Source organism: Podarcis vaucheri (assembly GCF_965113315.1).
Source record: "Podarcis vaucheri genome assembly, chromosome: 10".
NCBI classification, from domain to species: Eukaryota; Metazoa; Chordata; class Lepidosauria; order Squamata; family Lacertidae; genus Podarcis; species Podarcis vaucheri.
In genome coordinates this window covers 56,479,918-56,500,085 of record NC_138748.1, presented here as the reverse complement: position 1 = coordinate 56,500,085, position 20,168 = coordinate 56,479,918, and the positions used below count along the sequence as shown (strand labels likewise).

Genomic DNA, 20,168 nt, shown 5'->3' with positions numbered 1-20,168 from the left:
GCACCTGCCTAAGTGAAGCAAAACAGAACTGCCCTATACAGACTGAAGGGCAGATCATGGGAACATCAAATGTTTTTTATGTGTCAGCATTTTCTCCACTGTCAAAATGTTTTGGAAACTGGCAGTAAACTAATATGGTTTTTAAACAAAGTCATTTTTGGATATGAGTGCAGGAGAGGAATCTCTTGATGACAGTAATGAGGTGGCTTCATATTGTTCAATATGTTATGAACCACAAAGTCTGGAGCTCAGTTCTTCTAAGATGTGTCAGATACTGTGTTAAAGCCTTTTTTCTGTGTTAGCGATAGTTTTAACATTTTTTAAAACAAAACCACAGAGTGAGGATGGACGTATTAAGGTATGTGAAGGTATACAACAACCACCACTTCTTCCTACTGAATTTAGGGAGTGAAATGGAATTAATTTCAAAGTCTTTGGCAAGATCCTCATTTTGATGTCAGAAGGCTGAAGCCTTGAGCATGGCACGTCTCCAGGTAAGTTTTCATGACGTTGCCTTTTAGTAATCAGATAGACTGCATTTTCAGTTTTATTTGAGGCTCACTATCATAGAGACAATTATTATTCAGTTTTCTCTTCATACAAAGATCATGGTGGCTTTCAGTGCCTATTCTTCCACAAGATGACCATTATGATGAGTAAGATAGTAAAGGTGAGAGCTGAATTTTACAACTTTATCGCTATGGACCAAATATAAGTAAAAAAACCTTTGTTAAATTTCCTGAGTTTGCATCCAAAGATTAGTCAAGATTAGTGTGTTGGGATTAAGACTCAAAACCCCTGAACACACTGCTAGTTATTTTTTTTTTTGGGGGGGGGACGACGACGACGATGATGATGACACTATTTGTTCTTGTCCTTGAGTCGAAACAAACAAACAAAAAAATTCCTTCCAGTAGCACCTTAGAGACCAACGAAGTTTGTTATTGGTATGAGCTTTCGTGTGCAGGCACACTTCTTCAGATACACTGAAGAAGTAGTATCTGAAGAAGTGTGCATGCACACAAAAGCTCATACCAATAACAAACTTAGTTGGTCTCCAAGGTGCTACTGGAAGGAATTGTTTTTTTGTTTTTTTTGGTTTGACTAAGGCAGACCAACACGGTTACCTACCTGTAACTTGTCCTTGAGTGATAGACATAATTCAATTTAAAAAACCAAAACTCTTTTTACTCAACACACTGTATTAAGGGCTTTTCATGTTCATTTAGACTTCAAAGTGCCAGGAAATTTTAGTTGACTACAACTAAATGAGCATTATTACATAAAAGGTAAATTCTGATTTTTTTGAATGGTGGTACCAAGCCTAAGTGGTTGGTATGGAGAATGAGGTTGGGGCGGACTTGTTGAAGGGAGTAAGAGGCTTCTGTGTGGTTGATGGCGAAAAAGTTGGAAGAATGAAGGCCCTAAGTAGGAATAAAACTAGGCATAAGAGGGAGGAGGGCAAGGCCCTGGCAGGGAACACTTGGGACATGAGTTACCCACATGGAGTATAACAAAAATGGTAACCACAAAGAGAGATGACAGGATTGAACAGCAATCCCCAGATGGGCCTCTGCAGGACCTAAAAAGCTAAGGGGTTTCTTACTAGTACAGGCTCAGCTGTTCAACATCAGCTGGTACTTCCTCCTGAAATAGGAAGTACATCAGGAACTATTATGGTAAGGTTTGACTTTACTCCTATGGTGTACACATTTATCTCTGGACTGAAGATACAGCATCATGGTTTATTAACTACTTGCAGCCACAGGTAAGGAAGCTCACCTTGGGTGTCCCAGGCAGATGGAGCAAGTCCTTTCTACTATAGAGCATTTGACCTGATCTGTCCTAGTGACTGACTATATACTGACTACAGCAAGGCACTGGAAACCTGACCAAATGCAAGGGCCCATTGACAAAACTCTTTGTACAAACAATACACATAGCATAGGCACAACACACTTTGTATCAGTATACTAAAGATCTAAAGATTTCAACTTTCACACTTCAGTAATGGATCTGATGGTCCATCTTCTCTCTTGTCCATTCAAATATTCATATTCTCTTCCTTTTTCTTGCATCCTCATGTCCTACCCTTTGCCTCTTTCATTAAGATTTCAAATGTAGGAGTTATACCACAGCAAATAAGTTGCAAACAACCACTAAAGCCCCAGTGATGTTATTACCCTTTTATCTGTTGTGTCAGTTCTTGTCTTCCAAAGTAACAGGAGCAAACATTTTGTTGACAGAGAAGCACATATGTTTCCTCAATTTTATCCTCTTTGTACATGCAGTGTTTAAATGGAAGTTCCTTTAATCAACATCTGCCACAGTATTTTCATTTTACCATGTAAATGAGTCTGAACTGCTCCTGCCTTCTAAGCTAATTCCTTTTCCCCCTCATTAACTTACCTCTCAGCTCACCCAGCTCCCTGGCATCCTTCAGCATGATACTTACTCTTCACCATCATGTTGAATAGTTTTAACACCATACACAAACACAAAGACATGGCAAAGAAAGACTCCAAAGGGGCATGAGATCACTAATGAGCATGAATTAAATCATTCCCCCCTCCCAAATAAAGGGAGTGCCAATTCAACTCCCAGGTTGTAAAATTAAAACTTTGGCCCTATCACAATTGCTGTGGGTTCCCTACATAATTGATTTAGAACGGAGGATCTGATCAATGCAACAATATATTTAACAAGACAATAAATCAGGCAGAATGCAGAAAAGTTGGAAAGCTATTTCTTCCCTTAAGTTACTATTAATCTTCTCCAAATCCTCATTTGCTTTATCAAACACTGTAGGTAACTGGGGCACCCAACAATCTTGCAGCAATATCAGCAGCATGGTTCATCGTGCTCAAATCCTGCAGAAAAGTGATTTGAGTGATTTGTTACTTTTAAAAAGAGAACCTCTGGATTGTTCAGCTTCATAGCAAAAGTTTTTCTAATGCAAATATTAGCTACCATGGTTAAACTACTGCTAAAGTATAATGGCGACATTCCCTCTTACAACATGAATCATGCTGCTGTTTGCATATAAATCCAACCACATGCTCTGGGAGTGTATTCTCACAACGACACAAAACAGTAACAAGTTAACAGATTAAAAAAAATAAAAAATACAAATAAGTAGGAAAACATTTACATGCAGAGGCCACATTAGAAAGGGAAAGGAAAGACACCCAAACCTCATGAATCACACAGAAGCAAGATGCAAGAGTGACCATGGGAAACTTTTCTACTGGTAAAGAAAGCTGATTCTCACCGTTCTGAACAAAATGGCTGAACTAAGAGCATCTGATTGGCTATGCCCAAATACCCTCCTCCTCATCCTATTGGTTGAGAGAAGACAAGGGGGAAAAGCCCCAGAGCAGCATGGGAATGAAATAAAGACTCGATTAGTATTTAAACCACACAAAAGAAAAACGTTCTAGTGGGAGAAAAAATAGCCACTAATTCCTTGTATCTTATACTCCTCAAATACCCTGAATCACTATAAGTATTCTTAGGTGATTTAGTTAATTTCTGAACATTAAAATATGCTGAAGGCACATCTGATTGGTAATTGTGGCTGAACTTCTCTACATGTGACAGTTTGCCTTCATCTCATATGATCACTACCTTCTGCTGCAATCATATTTCACATGAAGGAAATGCCCCTTCGCTTCCTTTCAGTGTGCAAAACAAATATCCTTTTATTCCCCAGGAAAGTCAGAACTGCAGAGCATTGTCTTAATCTGCAATATCAATGCTGCTCCATCATAAGAAATGTTATGTCTGACATCTCCAAATAGTAGCTTGAAAGTTTCCAACTACTGATAGCCTCAAATGGCTTTCAGGCAGGACTCTCAGTTCCCTACTGCAGGTTTTAGAAACGCGCCCCCAAATAAATAAATAAAGCAGGATACAATGATTCCTTTGGTGGCTGTACTTTGAAATAAATACCTTCTTAAATATCTTAAGGGCTGTCACATGGAAGATGGAGCAAGCTTGTTTTCCTCTGCTGCAGAGGCCAGGACCTGAACCAATGGATTCAAGTTATAAGAAAGGTGATTCTGACTAAATGGTAGGAAGAACCTTCTGACAGTAAGAGCTGTTCAGTAGTGGACTCTCTTGGCAGGTGGTAGATTCTCTCTCCCTGGAAGTTTTTAAGCAGAGGTTGGATGGCCACCTGTCAGGGATGCTTTAGTTATGATTCCTGCATTGCAGGGAGTTGGACTAGATGACCCTTGGATTCTAATTTTAAAGCTTAGCATGATAGAAAGTGGTGGGGAGTTTTTGTTCTTTGTGTCCTTCAAAGGAATGCACACACAACACACCAAGCCTCCCTAAGCTCCCCCCCCCTTAATATCACCTTTGGAAGTGGCTGAAGTATAATTTTTGCATCAGTGGGCAATTTCAAGCATTTTTCAACACACTTACATTTTTCATTTCTCCCCATAATCATTGCACAACATAGTCATACTTTTATATAAATGGGATGCCTCTATGCTGGTTTTAGAATTACAAGAGGGTGCAGATGTGTGAGGTATTCACCTTAGCAAGCTAGATGGTAACCAGATAAGGTTTATTCTTATTTTTAACTAAGTTAGTGAATGCTGCAGTACTGGCGAGAGCTTTCTAGTTAGGAGGTCCTCTTGCACTGAATATGGGTTTTGCTAAGCATCTTGTTAGTTTCCAAGCACGTCTCAGTTCAGCCAGCGACATCTGAAGTTAAATTGTGCATAGGAAATGGTAAATTGATTCTCTTTTAGGACAAGCTTCATTGAGCATGTACAGGAACAGCCTATGATCATTTAGCGCACAGGCTGGGATTTCCTCGCATGGATGCAGCCACCCTTACAAACAAGCAATAAGGCCACAGATTTGAGCACACAGGTCTCATAGAAAGAAGCAATCTGAAATAACTGTTCACTTGAGTTACGCTAAGAATGATATGCCAGCAAACCTCTGCTAGACCAGTCCTTCTGAAATAATGAAATCTAATGATTTGCTAACAGGAATTCCAATTTTATACCAGAGCGAGGAAATCCATGTCATAATCAGAACAAGCTCATTCTTTTAATTCCCTTTTGGAAAAGCTGCTTCTGGTTCTAGATATACAGATCAGTACACAACAGTAAAGGATCACTGTAAAAAGAAAAAGAGCAGGGTTCTTACCTGATCTGGGGAGGGTTTATGGTTAGTTTGGTTGGAATGAGATGACGATTTGAGGTGATCATCCTCATAGTTATCTGCCATCAATTTCATGCGATTTTGAGTCTGCAAAAGAGACATAAGAATACTGAGTTTTCAGGGTTTTATTTATAAAAGAGATGGGCACAATGTATTAAATATAACAATAGAACTGGAGTATAAATTTCCTATTATATACAGATAATCATATGAAATAATATCTAATTCCAATTTCAAGTGTTCCAAGGGAAAAACCATTTTTGTATGGACAAGCCATTTGACATACCTGCTAAAAGTAAATCACTGATAAAAAAAATAAACTATAAGAATATGGTAGTATTATATAAAATTACCTTTCCTATCACTTTATTGATGAAACCTGCTTGGTGGGATTAGGTAGGTTTAGACTTATTGGTACAGAGAACGTGTAATAAATGTGTGATCAGGAAAACAAATTAAGATGACAGTAATGTTTTTTTTTTTATTAAATAAAAAGATGACAGTAATATTGAATCAGGAACACAAATATAACCCAATGCCTAGTATTCTATTAAGTCAATTCCCCACAAACTTACAAACTTTTAAGACTCTTTCTGGTTCGACACAAGAGATGCTCAAAGGTAAAATAAGCAAAACAGAATATTAGCATATGGAGATGGATCCCTTTTTTGCAGGCCTTGTGCCAAGTCACCAAGATGTTAAGACTTTTAAAAGGTATTTGAAATGTATGTAAGGCCAGAAGAAGCCCTGGAGGGTGAATGACTTAGCAAAGAGGAAGCAAAATGGAAAGGGCAGCTAATATGGTAAGGACAAGAGGCTGCTCACGGGCCTAACAGGCCAGAACCCCCCAAGTGGGAGGAATAAAGTCCAGGGTTTTCTGGCAGGAAGTATTTGTTTGTTGGGTGGAGGGACAGTGGCTGAACGTGGGGGCGGGATGAAGAGGAAGAACCATCAAATCCTAGGACTAAGATCTGATATCAGAGAGTAAAGATGCCACATCTAAATGCCAGTTGCTAGGGAGTGGTGTTGAACTCAGAAGCACACGTGCGGGTGGGGAAGGAGGTGGCTAACTGGATGTGGGAGGGGGCTGCATGTTTTCTGGCATCTGTCCACGCTCCCCATTCACCCTGGCGAGTCCCAGGGCTTCTGTCTCCACTTTAGGCAGCATGACAAAGCGACAGCCGTGAGCTGGTCAGGGCAGCGCTGCCTGCGCGTCCCTGGCATGGCGGCTCCAGGATGCTGCAGCAGCACCGGAACGTGGAAAGGAGGAGGAGGCGGCTGCTCTCGACTGTGCTCCTAGCCACTGGACACTGAGCCGGGCAGGATGGAGCCTGCATGCAGTCCAACCGCCCCAATACCCCACTCGGGAATGCAGCGCCCACACTGCCTCATCTGGACCTCGCTTAGGGTTGGGCTTGGGGTGGGGGGAGGGAGGGAGGAAAGGCGAGGGGGTGGGAAGGTCAACCTGCCCAGCATAGTTCTCCCCCCCCACTCTCCCCCCCAAACACCGCCTCTCTGCGCGCTGGGGGAGAGTTGCCAACTTCCTAGTCTCCCTACTTCGGAGTCACTTACATTCCGAGGAGCCGCCCAACTCCCAGCAGAGGAAAGGGAAGGGAAGGAAGCAGCGGTAGTCGCTGCTGGGGCCAAGCTGCTCGCTCAAAACAAAACTGTGCACTCAAATCGGAGCATGTTCGGCTTCTGAAAAAAGTTCAAAAACCGGAACACTCATTTCCGGGTTTGAAGTGTTTGGGTTCCAAGTAGTTTGAGAACTAAGCTGTTTGAAAACCGAGGTACCACTGTATGCGTCTATTGTGAAGGCTCCTGGAGTCTAACATAGTAATCATCAGAAGTGATGTGTTCTTTTGATCTTGAATTACAGCTTGTTGCATCACCAGCCACTTAACCATTGTGAAATAAAAACAGCACTGTGATAAACATTCTCAGACTTCAGTCCTTGTTTACAGAGCTGGAAAAAACACCTGCCCTACCTTTTGCCTTAAACTCTTAGATGTGGTGGTATAACGTCCAAAATCACACACCACACATCTCCAAAGGGGTTAGCCATGAGCAATTCTTTTAAAACAGATGCAGCTGGGAAAAAGCCCAAGCGACTTTACATTAAATGTAGGAATGTGATATTTCACGCTCTTGCAAAATATGTGACTGGAATGGTGATGTGGGAAATAATTCTGGCGATCATTGTTTAGAAAACTGTTCAAGAGGGCTCCAGAACACTATAAGGAAACATGAGAACTATTTTACTGGAAGTCCCAACTTGTGGCATGACACAAACATCAAGTAATTTCAGTCTCGAAACCTAGAATCCAAAGGCTGACACACAAATATATTTATAAACAAAGGAAAGAAGCAATATATAACTTTGAATGGAGTATTTGCTGTTTTATTAATTTATGTTAACCGGTCAATAATAATGTTACAATGTAAAATAAAAGTTACAAGGATACCTAAAACTCGTGATTGTTTTGAGAAACCAGATGTTACTTATTTTTATAAACTGTACTGTGCCATCTCAGACAGCAACCCCCTAGATCTCCAGGAGGAGAGACACCACCCAATGCATTTTTCCAAGCAATTTCTCATTGGGAAAAAAAAGTTCAGAAAGGGTGACAAAACTCACCCATTCTCCAAATTGCATTTTTGCCTTGAAATTGGAAACACCCAGTCAATCAGGACAGTATTATTTGCCACAATGTGCACAAACTGTCTTATTCCAGACCAACACCCAGCAATAATCCAGAGCACACACACTTTAAAACACTTTCCTTAAGTTTACTCTGACTGGTGACCCTGGAATATTCAGAATTCATTCAGGATGCTTTCATTGTCTCACGTTGCTCCTGCCGTTCTGTTCCGAGAGACAGGAGCTTAGCCAACACGCCACTTTAGAGACTGGATGGGAAGCAGCAGAAGGAGCAGGGGCAGAGAACCATGATAAGATGATTTGGTTTCTACACTGTGGAAAAAATGACTTCAGTTTTTTTTGCAGGGCAGCATGCCTTACTCCCTTTCTGCCTCCACTCAGCCTCTAACATTGCTTGCTTCCCCCTAACCCTTCTTAACCTGTTTATTCTCCCTCCCAGTCTCTACCCTGACTATTTCTATCCCATTCACCCCTTGTCGACTTCTTCTCCCTATGCATCAAGCCTGTCTATGTGCCACCTGTGTTTTGCCTACTGTGACCCTAGCTCCACCTGCTGTTAGATGCCTCGCCCTGCCCTTCACCCTAGCAGCAGCAGTGGGCAGCTGCTACCACTGCCTATGTTTTATAGCAGGATAAGTCTTTGTTGGTTTTATGCACATAATATCACATTTTAAACCTTGTAAAATTGCTAGGATGCTTTCTTGTCTTCTTTTTTTAAATAAACTGCTGAAGTAAGGGTCTCTAAAAGAAACGTGGCAAGAAGATATAAACAGAACTATAATTAATGATGTGTCAGTAAAGTTGTCTATAATTTCAATTTCCTCATCTGGATTTTCTAGCACTAAGTAAATTACTTTAATGAAAATAGGCAATTTGGACCGAAAACATGAGTTATTCTGCCAACTGTACTGAAAAGTACAAGCTCAACTCTCAGGTAGAAGTTATAAGATACAGTTCAGCTGTCAAACATACTTCAGTGATAGGCAGCATATACAAAAATATGGGCCAGTGCTGCAGCTACACTGCCGTGTATCTAAATTTACATCTAATATGAGGTAAAGCAATAATGTAAGAAGAGAACAAAAAATTATAGTAATTGCTTAATAGGCACCTAAGGAATATCATCTGTGCTAAGGTACTGAAGGGAGCTGGGGAATTCATGATTAAAATATATAAATCTCAGTTCAATTACACCTCCACTGGATAGTTTATTTATTTATTTCTATTTATTTATTTGAAGTACTTACAGGCTGCCTTACAAGGCAAATCCTCTATAAGGCAGCTTACGAAATATAATTAGCTTCATATACATACTAGGAACATTGTGCTTCCAAATTATGTACAATACAATTTATGTACAATGCTTTTAGTTTTCACCCATCCAGGTGCAGACTTTGGTAATATGGTGCCCTAAGCAAGAACAAACGTTTGGTGCTTTAAAAAAAAGGGTATTAAAAAATATATTAGTAGTAGTATTTTGCACTCCCTTGGCTCAGTGCCCGGGGGGGGGGGATCACCTGCACCACCCTAAATCAGGTGCTGCACCCATCACCCTGTGATCCATTCTGCTGTGCCTATCCACCAAAGCTGTTTCCAGCCTATATACCAATTTCCCTAACCCTGGTTTTGTCTCATCAACAACAGATGTTAACAGGGACTATCAGCTGGAACTGCCTCTAGGCCTGATGGAAGAGTGCTGGATGCTCCTTCCTCTGCACAGTTTGGAACAAGCCACTTCAAGCACAGTTTATCATCCATGCAGCTGATAAGCTATGTGTGGACTGGATTGTCCCAAGAACCTAGGGCTCATCCAGATTTTCTTTGGCACTGAGCTTTCCAGGCAACTTTAAAACCTGGAGATGTCTAGAAAAATTTCACAAAAGGAAGCCTGGATGAGCCCTTAAGTTTTGCTTCTTGTGACTACAAAAACAGTTGGTTTATTAAATACCTTACAGGCAAAATACATGTACATTTGGTTCAGCGCACCACAAGTTTGGTTTAGGTCAAGATTTACCATCCATTTGTAAAATAAAGGTAAAAGGACCCCTGACCATTAGGTACAGTCGTGACCGACTCTGGGGTTGTGGTGCTCATCTCGCTTTATTGGCCAAGGGAGCTGGCATACAGCTTCCGGGTCATGTGGCCAACATGACTAAGTCGCTTCTGGAGAACCAGAGCAGCGCACAGAAACGCCATTTAACTTTCCGCTGGAGCGGTCCCTATTTATCTACTTGCACTTTGGCGTGCTTTCGAACTGCTAGGTTGGCAGGAGCTGGGACCGAGCAACGGGAGCTCACCCCGTCACCACCTTCTGATCAGCAAGTCCTAGGCTCTGTGGTTTAACCCACAGCGCCACCCATGTCCCTAATATTTGTAAAATAGAATCACATTAACCAACATTCCAGTTTATGGAAGTTATGAAGGGTTTCATTCCAGTTTTGCAAACTTGAAAAGTGCAGTTTAAACGTCCAATAGTTGAAGCTTCAAGGGCAGTCTAGTTTCTCTAATGGCAATGTCATTAGCAACATTGGACAAAGTAATAGTTTCTCAAAGGCAATGTGAAAAGAAATTTATCATAAAAGCTCAATGAAATAGTTTCAAACAATTACAATTTTATATCACCACTTCTATTGCACCAAAAAAGATGGTGCCTGGCTCTCCTTTCATCTATTTGTGGGTGAATTATTCAGATTCCAGGAAGAGGGCACACACACACAGCGCCATCTCACTGTTTTGACAATAATTGCAGCTATACAACCTTCTTTTAGGCAGCTAGGAATTCTTTCAGTAGCTATTGAACTGCCTGAAATGGCAACAAATCTAAGGTGATCAACACTCACAGATTCACCAGAGCTTTTGTTTGTGTGTGTTACCATATGACCAAGAAATCTGCTTGCACCTTCAAAGGGTTATATGTAGGCTGAAAATACTATCATCCCCCTCCCAGCCCGCCATCCCAATTCTAGGAACTGTTCCTAGGAAGGGGAAAAAATGCTTACCAATAGATGTAAATTCCTGGATTCTAAAGTGATGGGGACTGCTCAGTGTCAGCTTAACACAGGCTGTCTGCAAGAGCGTAGGAACAGTTCTGGGTGCACACATGAATGCGCCTGTGTCTGCATCATATAAACACTGCTGATAGCAACATTATTTAAAGAAACAAAACTATTTGAGCCTGCTATTACTTTTGGCAGAGTAATAATCAAAGTTGGCTGAAGAAGAAGAAGAAGAAGAAGAAGAAGAAGAAGAAGAAGAGGAGGAGGAGGAGGAGGAGGAGTACAGTCCTCCCTCACTTCTTCCCTTAGCATTGCCAAGTGCTTTCACAATATTTTCTGGAGTAGTAAGCAAGGCAGCGGCAGCCATAATAAATTGGTTGCTTACAGATCTACCTTAGAAAGACAACTAGTGATGGTCTTGTGTGCAGAGTGAGCACAGATTTTCACTGTGCTTTTGACTCATGTATTTATCAGTGATTCAGAATCATGATATCATTCACACCAGTCTCCCAAATACTTCAGGTGGGCTGTCCACTTTTTACAAAAAAGCACTGCTTGCAATTTTATTGTGTTTCACATTTGCTTGGTACGTAAAATGCACACACACACGAGCTTTTTACACCACAACTTTTACAAATATACACCATGCACAGCCAGCTTCTGCCTCAAACACATAGGAACAGCTTTCCCTAAGCTGGATCTGAGTAGACACGGTTGCTCATGACAAATACCCTTCCTTCAACAGTGGCTTTACAAGTTGGACATACATATGCTTGCACATGTCCTTAAATTTTAAAGGTATTTTCTTAAAATTGCTAGTTCTTGCAGCTTAACACAAGGCTGAACAACACATACACATAAGATACAAACTGGCAGAAAATTCCTCTTTTCATATAATTAATGAGGGAAGGCTACAAACAAAATAGCTTAGCTAAATTACACCAGGGATGGGGAACCTGTGGCCCTCCAGATGTTGTGCAACTACAACTCCCATCATCTTGGAGCACTGGCTGTGCTGGCTGGGCTTGATGGGAGTTGGGGTCCAACAGGTTCTCCACTCCTTATCTATCCTTAACATATCTTGTTCATTGGCTGAGTGTTCATTTACATGGTGACAGTATATATAGTCACACAAAGAGGCACAGATAATTCCCAGCCACCTTTTCTGTCACTTGTATATAATAAAAGGGTTACCATACAATTTGAACAGTAGATGACTAGTAAATGTCTTGTAGACATTTGTACTGGTAAATGACTTTCATTTAGTGCCAATCTCTTATTTATTCTATACCAGTTAATTGTCCGTAACATTTTGCGGAGAGGATATCTGGTCTTTTGAAAGTCACTTGTTCTCAGGCATTCCCTTCACCCTTGCCCACCTCTTTCCTGAATACGTATCTTAGTTTGAGTCTGAGAGGGAAGCAAGGGGAAAGCTATTACAGTACTGTATACCTAAGATATACTGTATACTCTATACTCTATACCCCTTCCTAATGCCCATCATTACCATAGGTAGGGCAAGAAGAAAATCCCCATATAGAAGGACCCTTAGTGCTAGTACCTGAGGCAAGCTACAATTTTTATCTCCCAGTCCAAATTGTGTCCCAGATTTTCCTTATTTTACTCTGTTGCACAGATATGATTGAGAGCCATCCCAATTTGGATTAAATTTCTTAGTGTGACACTCAGGTGTGATGGAACCCTTGGAACTGGCTTTGATATAACACTGACAGCATATACAAGCAAAGGACATGGAAAATAGTGTTGAAGCATTCTCTGATTAGAACTTCCCACTGTATCTGGTGCATGTGTGTGGTGAACAACCTCCCCTGAACAAGAGAAACCTAAATCATTTACCGTACTCAGCCTTATGCCTTATGTCCTTGATGATAGTGTCATTCTAAGGCCAGCAAGCCAGCTGAAGGAGTATCACAAATCATAGACAGAAGCAAAAGAAGAGGTGGGAATGAAGGAGCTAACAGAAAAAGGCCAGAAGTCTTGGCTGATTTACTAGTAACTGGGGGTCCTGAGAAGGATCAGGAAAGCCAAAAGTTTATAAAATCCCCACAGTATCATAAAAGGCAGAAGACCTATAATGGGAAGGACGTCAGGTTTGATTATAGAGAGTGGAAGAGGAAACAAAAGTTATATCAGAATTTTGTAGTAGTTTAAACATCTGGAAATAATGGAGGAGAAAGATGGAACAGATGGTTAAAAGGGAGCTGATCTGAATCCAGATTTCCCTAGGACTCCCAGACAATGGATTCTTCAATCTCCAGTCAAGCACAACTTGTTGAAACCCAATCTGCTTCCTTTTGGGATGCAGAAATGGGCAACATGGATTTTAAAAAACCTCATGCTACTTATTGCTTCCACACAGAGCACAGCCTTCCCATTTTAACTATGCAAACATACAAGGATTTTTATTTATTTATTTATTTTAAAAAACCGTTTTAACTTCAGAAGTTGGCAGAAATGTAAGATTCTGATTTCAGCACGAAATATAAAGAGGATAGATTCTGTATGAGACTGGGCAGGCAGAGGGTAGGGAAGACAGCAATCTGATATATACATATTTATTTAGATTTATAGCCCATTCTACATCAGTACCAATACCAGAGCTGGATAGTACATAAAATAAACTATTTTTAAAAATCTACAAAACACCCCAGACACATTCATTCAAGACACTACAAACAAACAAACAAGCATAAAAAGTTTAAGTAAATAGGTAACTCTAAACTTTGTACAGAAACAATGAAAGCACCTAGTTTTCATGTGAATTCTGCTATATCCTCTGTACTACCTTAATTTATCTCTCTTAGTCTTTTGGAGATTCAAAATTGTGCTGATTCTATGATCTCATTTTGTTAGCCACAAGAATGAATTCAGGGTAGAAGCAACCACAGCTCCAACATGTGGGGGAGATTAACATACTTTGGAAAGGCAACCCTCACATTTAAAGTTCTGTCTGCATCATCGAAGAAAAGAATTTCATTGTGATGGTGACAATGCAAGGCAACAGACTGAAAACTTAAGAGTAAATTTTAATGTTACCTTTTTTTGCCTACTAATTGACTGTCTATTGTTTATATGGCAATGTAAGCGCATAATAGCAAAATAAATTAATTGTGAATCTGGAAGTATGTGATTCAAATCTCACCTCTACCATGAACTAACCAATTGACCTTAAGACAAACCAGGATATTTTCTGTCTCAGCACACCTGCAAATTAGGGGATAATACTAACCTCATTTACATGGTTGTTGTAAGAACTATTGAGAATTGGTCACTCAAATGCTATGCAGAATTTTCATTACTTATTATATATTTATCAGATTTGGGGGGGCGGGAATTAAAAGCCAGTCAAACAAAAACAAAGAACAGCAGCTAAAATAATCTGAAACCACAGAGATGAATGGGTAAAAAAAAAAAACCTCTAGAGAGCATAGGTTTCAACCTTTCTGAGTCCACTACATTCTTTCTGCGGCACCCCTGTGGGGCTCAGGAGCCCAGTTATGCAGAGGGCTCAGGAGCCCTTTCCTGCAGAGCTGGCAGCCTCTCACCCTTTTTCATACACCCTCCCTTGTGGAGTGTTCCCTCAGCCCCCTCTCCTTGGGAGTCCTCTGGGCAGCTACTGCTGCAGTCCCTGGTCTGTGATCTACCCCCCCCCCCGCCCCAAAGAGATGCCTCTTCACACGGTCCCATTGGGGCCTGGGACTTGTCTGTCCATTCCCAACATCAAGGGCTGGAGGACTGGCTGGCTGGGCTCCCTCACCTGCTTGCTTGCTTACTCTGAGGTTACCTCGGTTCCTGGCAACCAGCAACCCCTGGCCAGCTCCAGAGGCAACATTCACCTGAGGAGCTTGCAGTCAGGGCTGCTGCAACCCTTTGGGAGGCAGAGACGTGAGAGGGCATCAAAGGAGGGAGGGAAGGAAAGAGGGCAAAAGCCAGTATTGCCTGCAGCACCCCAACCATCATTCAAGGCACCCCAGGGTGCCACAGCACACTGCTCTATAGGAAAATAACCACTGCTTTAGGCAGTGGCTATATGTAATGATTGATTCAACTGTTGAGGTCAGCCCTGGTCATTCATACAGTTACAGTGGTACCTCAGGTTACAAACACTTCAGGTTACATACACTTCAGGTTACAGACTCCGCTAACCCAGAAATAGTGCTTCAGGTTAAGAACTTTGCTTCAGGATGAGAACAGAAATCGTGCTCCAGCAGCGAGGCGGCAGCAGGAGGCCCCATTAGCTAAAGTGGTGCTTCAGGTTAAGAACAGTTTCAGGTTAAGTATGGACCTCCGGAACGAATTAAGTACTTAACCTGAGGTACCACTGTACTTCCAGCTTTCCTGTCTGTAACTTTGTTGACTTTTTTTAAAAAAAACTTTTTAAAAAAGACTTAAAGTTAATGGTGTGAAAACATAGACTAAGAGAGCACAGGTGGTGCTTGCAAGTCAAACATGAGACAGAAAAACCTTATTGGCAGCAGAGAGTTGAAGTTCTTATTGGTGAAGCTCTTCTGCGTTGGAGACTGTTTTCTGAAGCCAGACCATCTCCCCCTATAAGGTCAATTGCCATCTGCCTAAAAACAGTGCAGTTATATTCATTTTTTCCATTGCCATTGTTCATATTTGGGATTATGTTTTGAACCTATGCTATTATTGCTTATGAGAAGTTCCATGATTTGAAACCTGGAGTAAGCAATATACTCTTTGAGGGGATCCAGATGTCTTCACGCTATGGATGCTCAACCCTTGTGGCTGGGGAAACCCAGCCAGATGGGTGGGGTATAAATAATAAATTATTATTATTATATATTATTATTGCCCCAAACACATCCATTGGGGTTGATTCATCAGTGTGCTTGTGTTCCACATCCTTTCCTAAGGCTTGCCTCACTGCTACGAGAATTCTTTAAATATCAACTAGCATGCAGATAGGGGCAAGTGACAGCTTTTGTCTTGAAGAGCTTCTGCTGGGAAACCTCAGAAATCTAAAGCACTAAAGACATCACAGGAAAATCTATCTCCCCATGGCTTCTACTGACAAAGCTAAGCTGCAGACCAGCACTTTACATGGTGATAAACTATAATCAGCATCTAATGATTTGAGAACTATGTTGTGACACATATCTGGTAGATAAACTGTACATAAGCAGGCCAAGTTATTTAGATTTACATTAATTCTACAATGAGTGCCTCACCACACATATAGCAGGGCTCAGCTATAACTTCTAATCCAAGTGTACCAGCTTCACTCATCAGCACATCTGGACTTTGTTAAACAGTACTACTTTCCAGAAGCTATGCTACTCACCCTCCCAACTCTAAATAGAGCCCCCACAACCAGTATGGCACCAGGAACCAGTTAAGAAAAATTACTGGGAGGGGGTAGTTAAACTGTGGCCAGAATATATGGTGACAGTTGCACTTCATCCTTTCAATGATACAGGAAATACAGGATGAACACTGAAAGTCAATCTGGAACAGGCAGCTCAGTTTACTGGAATGGCCTGGTCAATGCTAAGCATTTTGCTATGAATTTGTCTCTATATTAAAACCCATTCCTGCTACTAAAAGACTAGGAACTTTAAATTAAAACAACACTAATACCATATCCTCTTTCTGAAATACTTCTCCTCATCCAAAGTTAAACACAAGCACACAGAGAAATTAAAGAACCAGAATGTCTTTGCCAAAACTCTTCCCTTCTCTTTAACAGTAACCAATTTGCTAGTTGAGTGGGTGGGAATCTGATACTGTGTGAGGAATGCAAATAGGGAAACCGAAGGAATCATCACAGAATGCTACAAAATAGGTAGCCATTATTTGGTTGCTGAATCTAAGTTGTTCAATCAAACTTTTTGTATGCATTCTGATGACTGAAACACTCTTGCAGAGGCTAGTCATGTTATGAGTTAATTCCCTTAAACTGAGTTTTCTAGTTTTGTTGTATTTTTTTGCAAAAATTAACAGTTTGTTGATGATCCACACTTTACATTGTTCATAGTTTGAGAAATACGTTGTTTTACTCATTAATTTTTATTATTTATTTAATTAATGAATACTCTTGGCTCTTAATATTTTAACCAGTTTCTGAGATGATATGCTCTCATCCATGGTTGCCTTTTTTCCTTAGGGGTTGCTGGGGAGAGATTAACAGATTCATGAGGCATGAACTCCCCTTTACACAGCAAAACTGAATCTCCAACATGGAACCTACCTACTTATTGGGTAACAGAAGTTATAACAAGAAGTCTACATTTCACAGAACTAATTCTGAAAATGTTGATGTTACACTGGCTACTTACCATTCATCTGGGATAGAAGTTGTGAAGCATTTTCAAAGAGTAATTTTGCTTCTGTACTCTAACCCAAAGGTTAGTGTGGCTACAGAGTTTCTGGAAAACTCCAGTTGACTTCTTTGTGAACTTTATTCTACGCTAAGTTGTAAGATAAATTAGATGTCAAAGAGCTGGATTTGAGAGAGGAATCTAGATGCTGTCCTAGCCCACGCTGCCAGATGAAAAACTTGAACTCAGTTTTTTATTTCTGCCAAACTATTTAATAACTCTGTTGCCAAGTGGCCTGTCTCTTGGGCCTTCTAATCTGGTCTGCTAATCTGGTCTGGTGGAGGATGTTATCCTGTCACCAGTGTTGATGTAAGAGCCAATTGCAAGCCCACTTGGCTTTTGTACATGGAATTCAAAGAGGTGCCATCTTGTACTTTGCCTTGTGCAACAAAATATATTGTGCTGGTCCTCCATAGACAGATGTCTTCAGTTGTTGCTTTCATGGTGGTTAGAAAGCTTGTCCTGTCCCCACTGCTGTTAGCCACATCTCAAGTGGAATGTATTAAGCAGAATGATACTGATGGTTACAAAATGCTTTAAGGGGTTTAGAAAGTTACCTACTATGTATATGATTTGGATTTTAACTGTTCTTCAGTCTATAAAAATGGAACTATAATGCTATGCTGAACAGGTTATTCAACTGATAGAAGGGCAGCCAAAAACACCACATAAAAGGAGGTTTTCAGGAGACACCTGTTTATTAAAAAGTATTTTCTGTGAGAGTTACAAATCTCACATTCTTCAGGATAAAAACCTAAGAAGCTCATGATAGGAAAATACTCTCAAGGCTTTTACTTCGGGTTTTGCATCAAGCCTGCAGGATCATAGATTCTCATAATACTAGAATTCTTTCCTCTCCTCATATTGTTGAGGATGGATGTCAAATGTCAAATGCCAAGAAGCATTTTATCAGCATGGTGAAATGAAAATATGTATTTTACATTAAAGTCTGTGTATCAAAGCCTTTTGTTGGTGAATGGCCATCTTGCTGCAAAGTGACAGTATTTATTACTCTTCCAGTAAAGCTGAATATTACAAAAACGGTAAAGTTGATTTCTGACCTGTTTTAATGTTGGTTTTAACTATCGGAAAAAGAACTTAATTGAGCAAACATTAAACATTTTATTTCAATATTAAATGTTAAGTGAAAAACCACTGCTACCAGAGTACCGGTGCTTCAGAAGAAACCTTTGGTGGAAAGGCTTTTTGGCTCCAATTTGCTGCCTTTGGCAACAGAGTAATTTAGTTGTAATAGGAGTGAAAGTGAAGTAAATGGTGGTGGTGGTGATGGCTGGGGGCCCAAAAGTGGCTGTCCAAAGATGGGAGTTGCTGCTAACTATCTGGCAAATGAATTGCTTAGCTAAAAATCACCAAGAATAGTTTAAGTGACTTCTATAGCTTTTCAGAAGTATCAATTTTCCTTCAAACAGTTCTCCCATGTTTGTGTTAGCTAGAAAAAGGAGGAGGAGAGCATATGTCTCATAAGTTGTATATGAATTTTTTCTGACAATAAGTTTGTTATCTACTAATCTAGGATAGCATCTTAATAATAGGTCTGCATGCCTATAACTCTCAAAATAACTTGTGGGACTTCTTACAGAAAATATGGCTGGGTTTCCGATGTTCCTAGAGTTACTACAGGTAATAAGCACTTTCTTATTCCTCCATGGAAGCTAAGCTGTCACTTACAGACACGATGCTCCTATTCAGTCCCAGGCACACATGGAATAAACTGCTTATCTAGATCCATTTTAATCCAACCCAAGCTGTTACATGGACTGAGATTCCATCCAGAGCAAGATCAATGCTACTTGTCTGGATTGACAGGCCATCCACACAGAGCAGTTCTGTCTTATTTGGATTTAGCTTTCAGTTTATTAGTCCTCATACAGCCCATGTGGACTCCAGCCACTTGTTTCATATCATAGAAAAATAAAATGATCAACGATTTTTAATGTGTAGGACTTACTTCAGTCTTGCACGTAACTATTTATAGGACAGATTCCTAACCCCACCAGAAACTGGTTGCCTTTAACCTTTGGCTTTTTCTCTTTTTGAGAAAGTAAGAGAGTCAGCCTTCATAGCTGGAAAAAATATTAAAGTGCTGTGGTAGCTTTCAGTTTGGGGAAAGCATGACATGTGAGGAGGTAGGTAGTAGCCGAGGGGATTTGCCTAAGGCAAGCTGCAAATTGAACGGCAGACTCACATATTGAATCAAACAATATTCTCGTACCTGTTGCTTCAGCTGTTGCACCAAGCGGTCTTTCTCTCGTTTAAGTGCAGCTACTTCATCTTGCGTTTTTTTCTTGGAGGACGACAGCTCCAGCAGAGCAATATTGGCATCTTTTTCACTAATGGCAGCTAGAAGGGCTTCTTGCCTGAAAAAGAACAGGCGAACGGCTTAATTGCACGTACATTCAACAACATCTAATTGTACCTGGTCAAGTTTTTAAGTTTATTACTGCCACCTGCCCCAAGTCCCCCTTTAAAACCATGCTTTTAAAAAGGATTGTCATATGAATGTCAAGCTGCTAGATCAATGCAATGACCAAGAGTGGTGTTATGTGGGAAATTTAAATGAAGGTGGCTCCCAGACACAGCCACCTAGCACTTATTGGGGTGTGGCTGGTGCTGTTTGCTGTTACCTCCAGTCTGTGTCTGCCTGTGTCTCCATGACACAGAAGAGAGGCCGCTGGAGGATGCTTTGCTGAAGGGGCTGTCAAAACAGGAGCCAGGCCTGGGAGACCTCTCCAAATTGCAAATTATCCACCTCTACCTGCATTCTAAATGGATAATATAATCCCAAATAGTCTGTGTAGAAGTTTGCAATCAGTCCTTAGTTCAAGGTGTGAACTCAATACACTTCAAACTACTCCCCCCCCCCCCCGCATACAATATGCAGCTAGGCCTTAAGTAGAAAAATTCCCCACAATAAAGGTAATGATGTGGTGACATGACTCAGCTTTT

At 40.7% G+C, this 20,168-nt stretch overlaps 1 protein-coding gene across 13 annotated transcripts in view; it reads right to left on the bottom strand.

The window, feature by feature from the left end:
• Positions 1 to 20,168, bottom strand: part of ERC1 (ELKS/RAB6-interacting/CAST family member 1) — a 159,331-nt gene that overhangs the window by 18,034 nt on the left and 121,129 nt on the right. For 10 of the 13 annotated variants that reach the window (XM_082240419.1, XM_082240426.1, XM_082240414.1 and 7 more), the window contains 2 exons: positions 19,435 to 19,579; positions 5,167 to 5,268 (listed from right to left, as the gene is read on the bottom strand). In XM_082240419.1, coding sequence (XP_082096545.1) covers positions 5,167 to 5,268; positions 19,435 to 19,579 — 247 coding nt within the window. Of the gene's footprint in view, positions 1 to 3,271; positions 3,339 to 5,166; positions 5,269 to 19,434; positions 19,580 to 20,168 lie in introns of all 13 variants that reach the window. The other 3 variants (XM_082240417.1, XM_082240418.1, XM_082240415.1) reach the window with 1 other exon arrangement.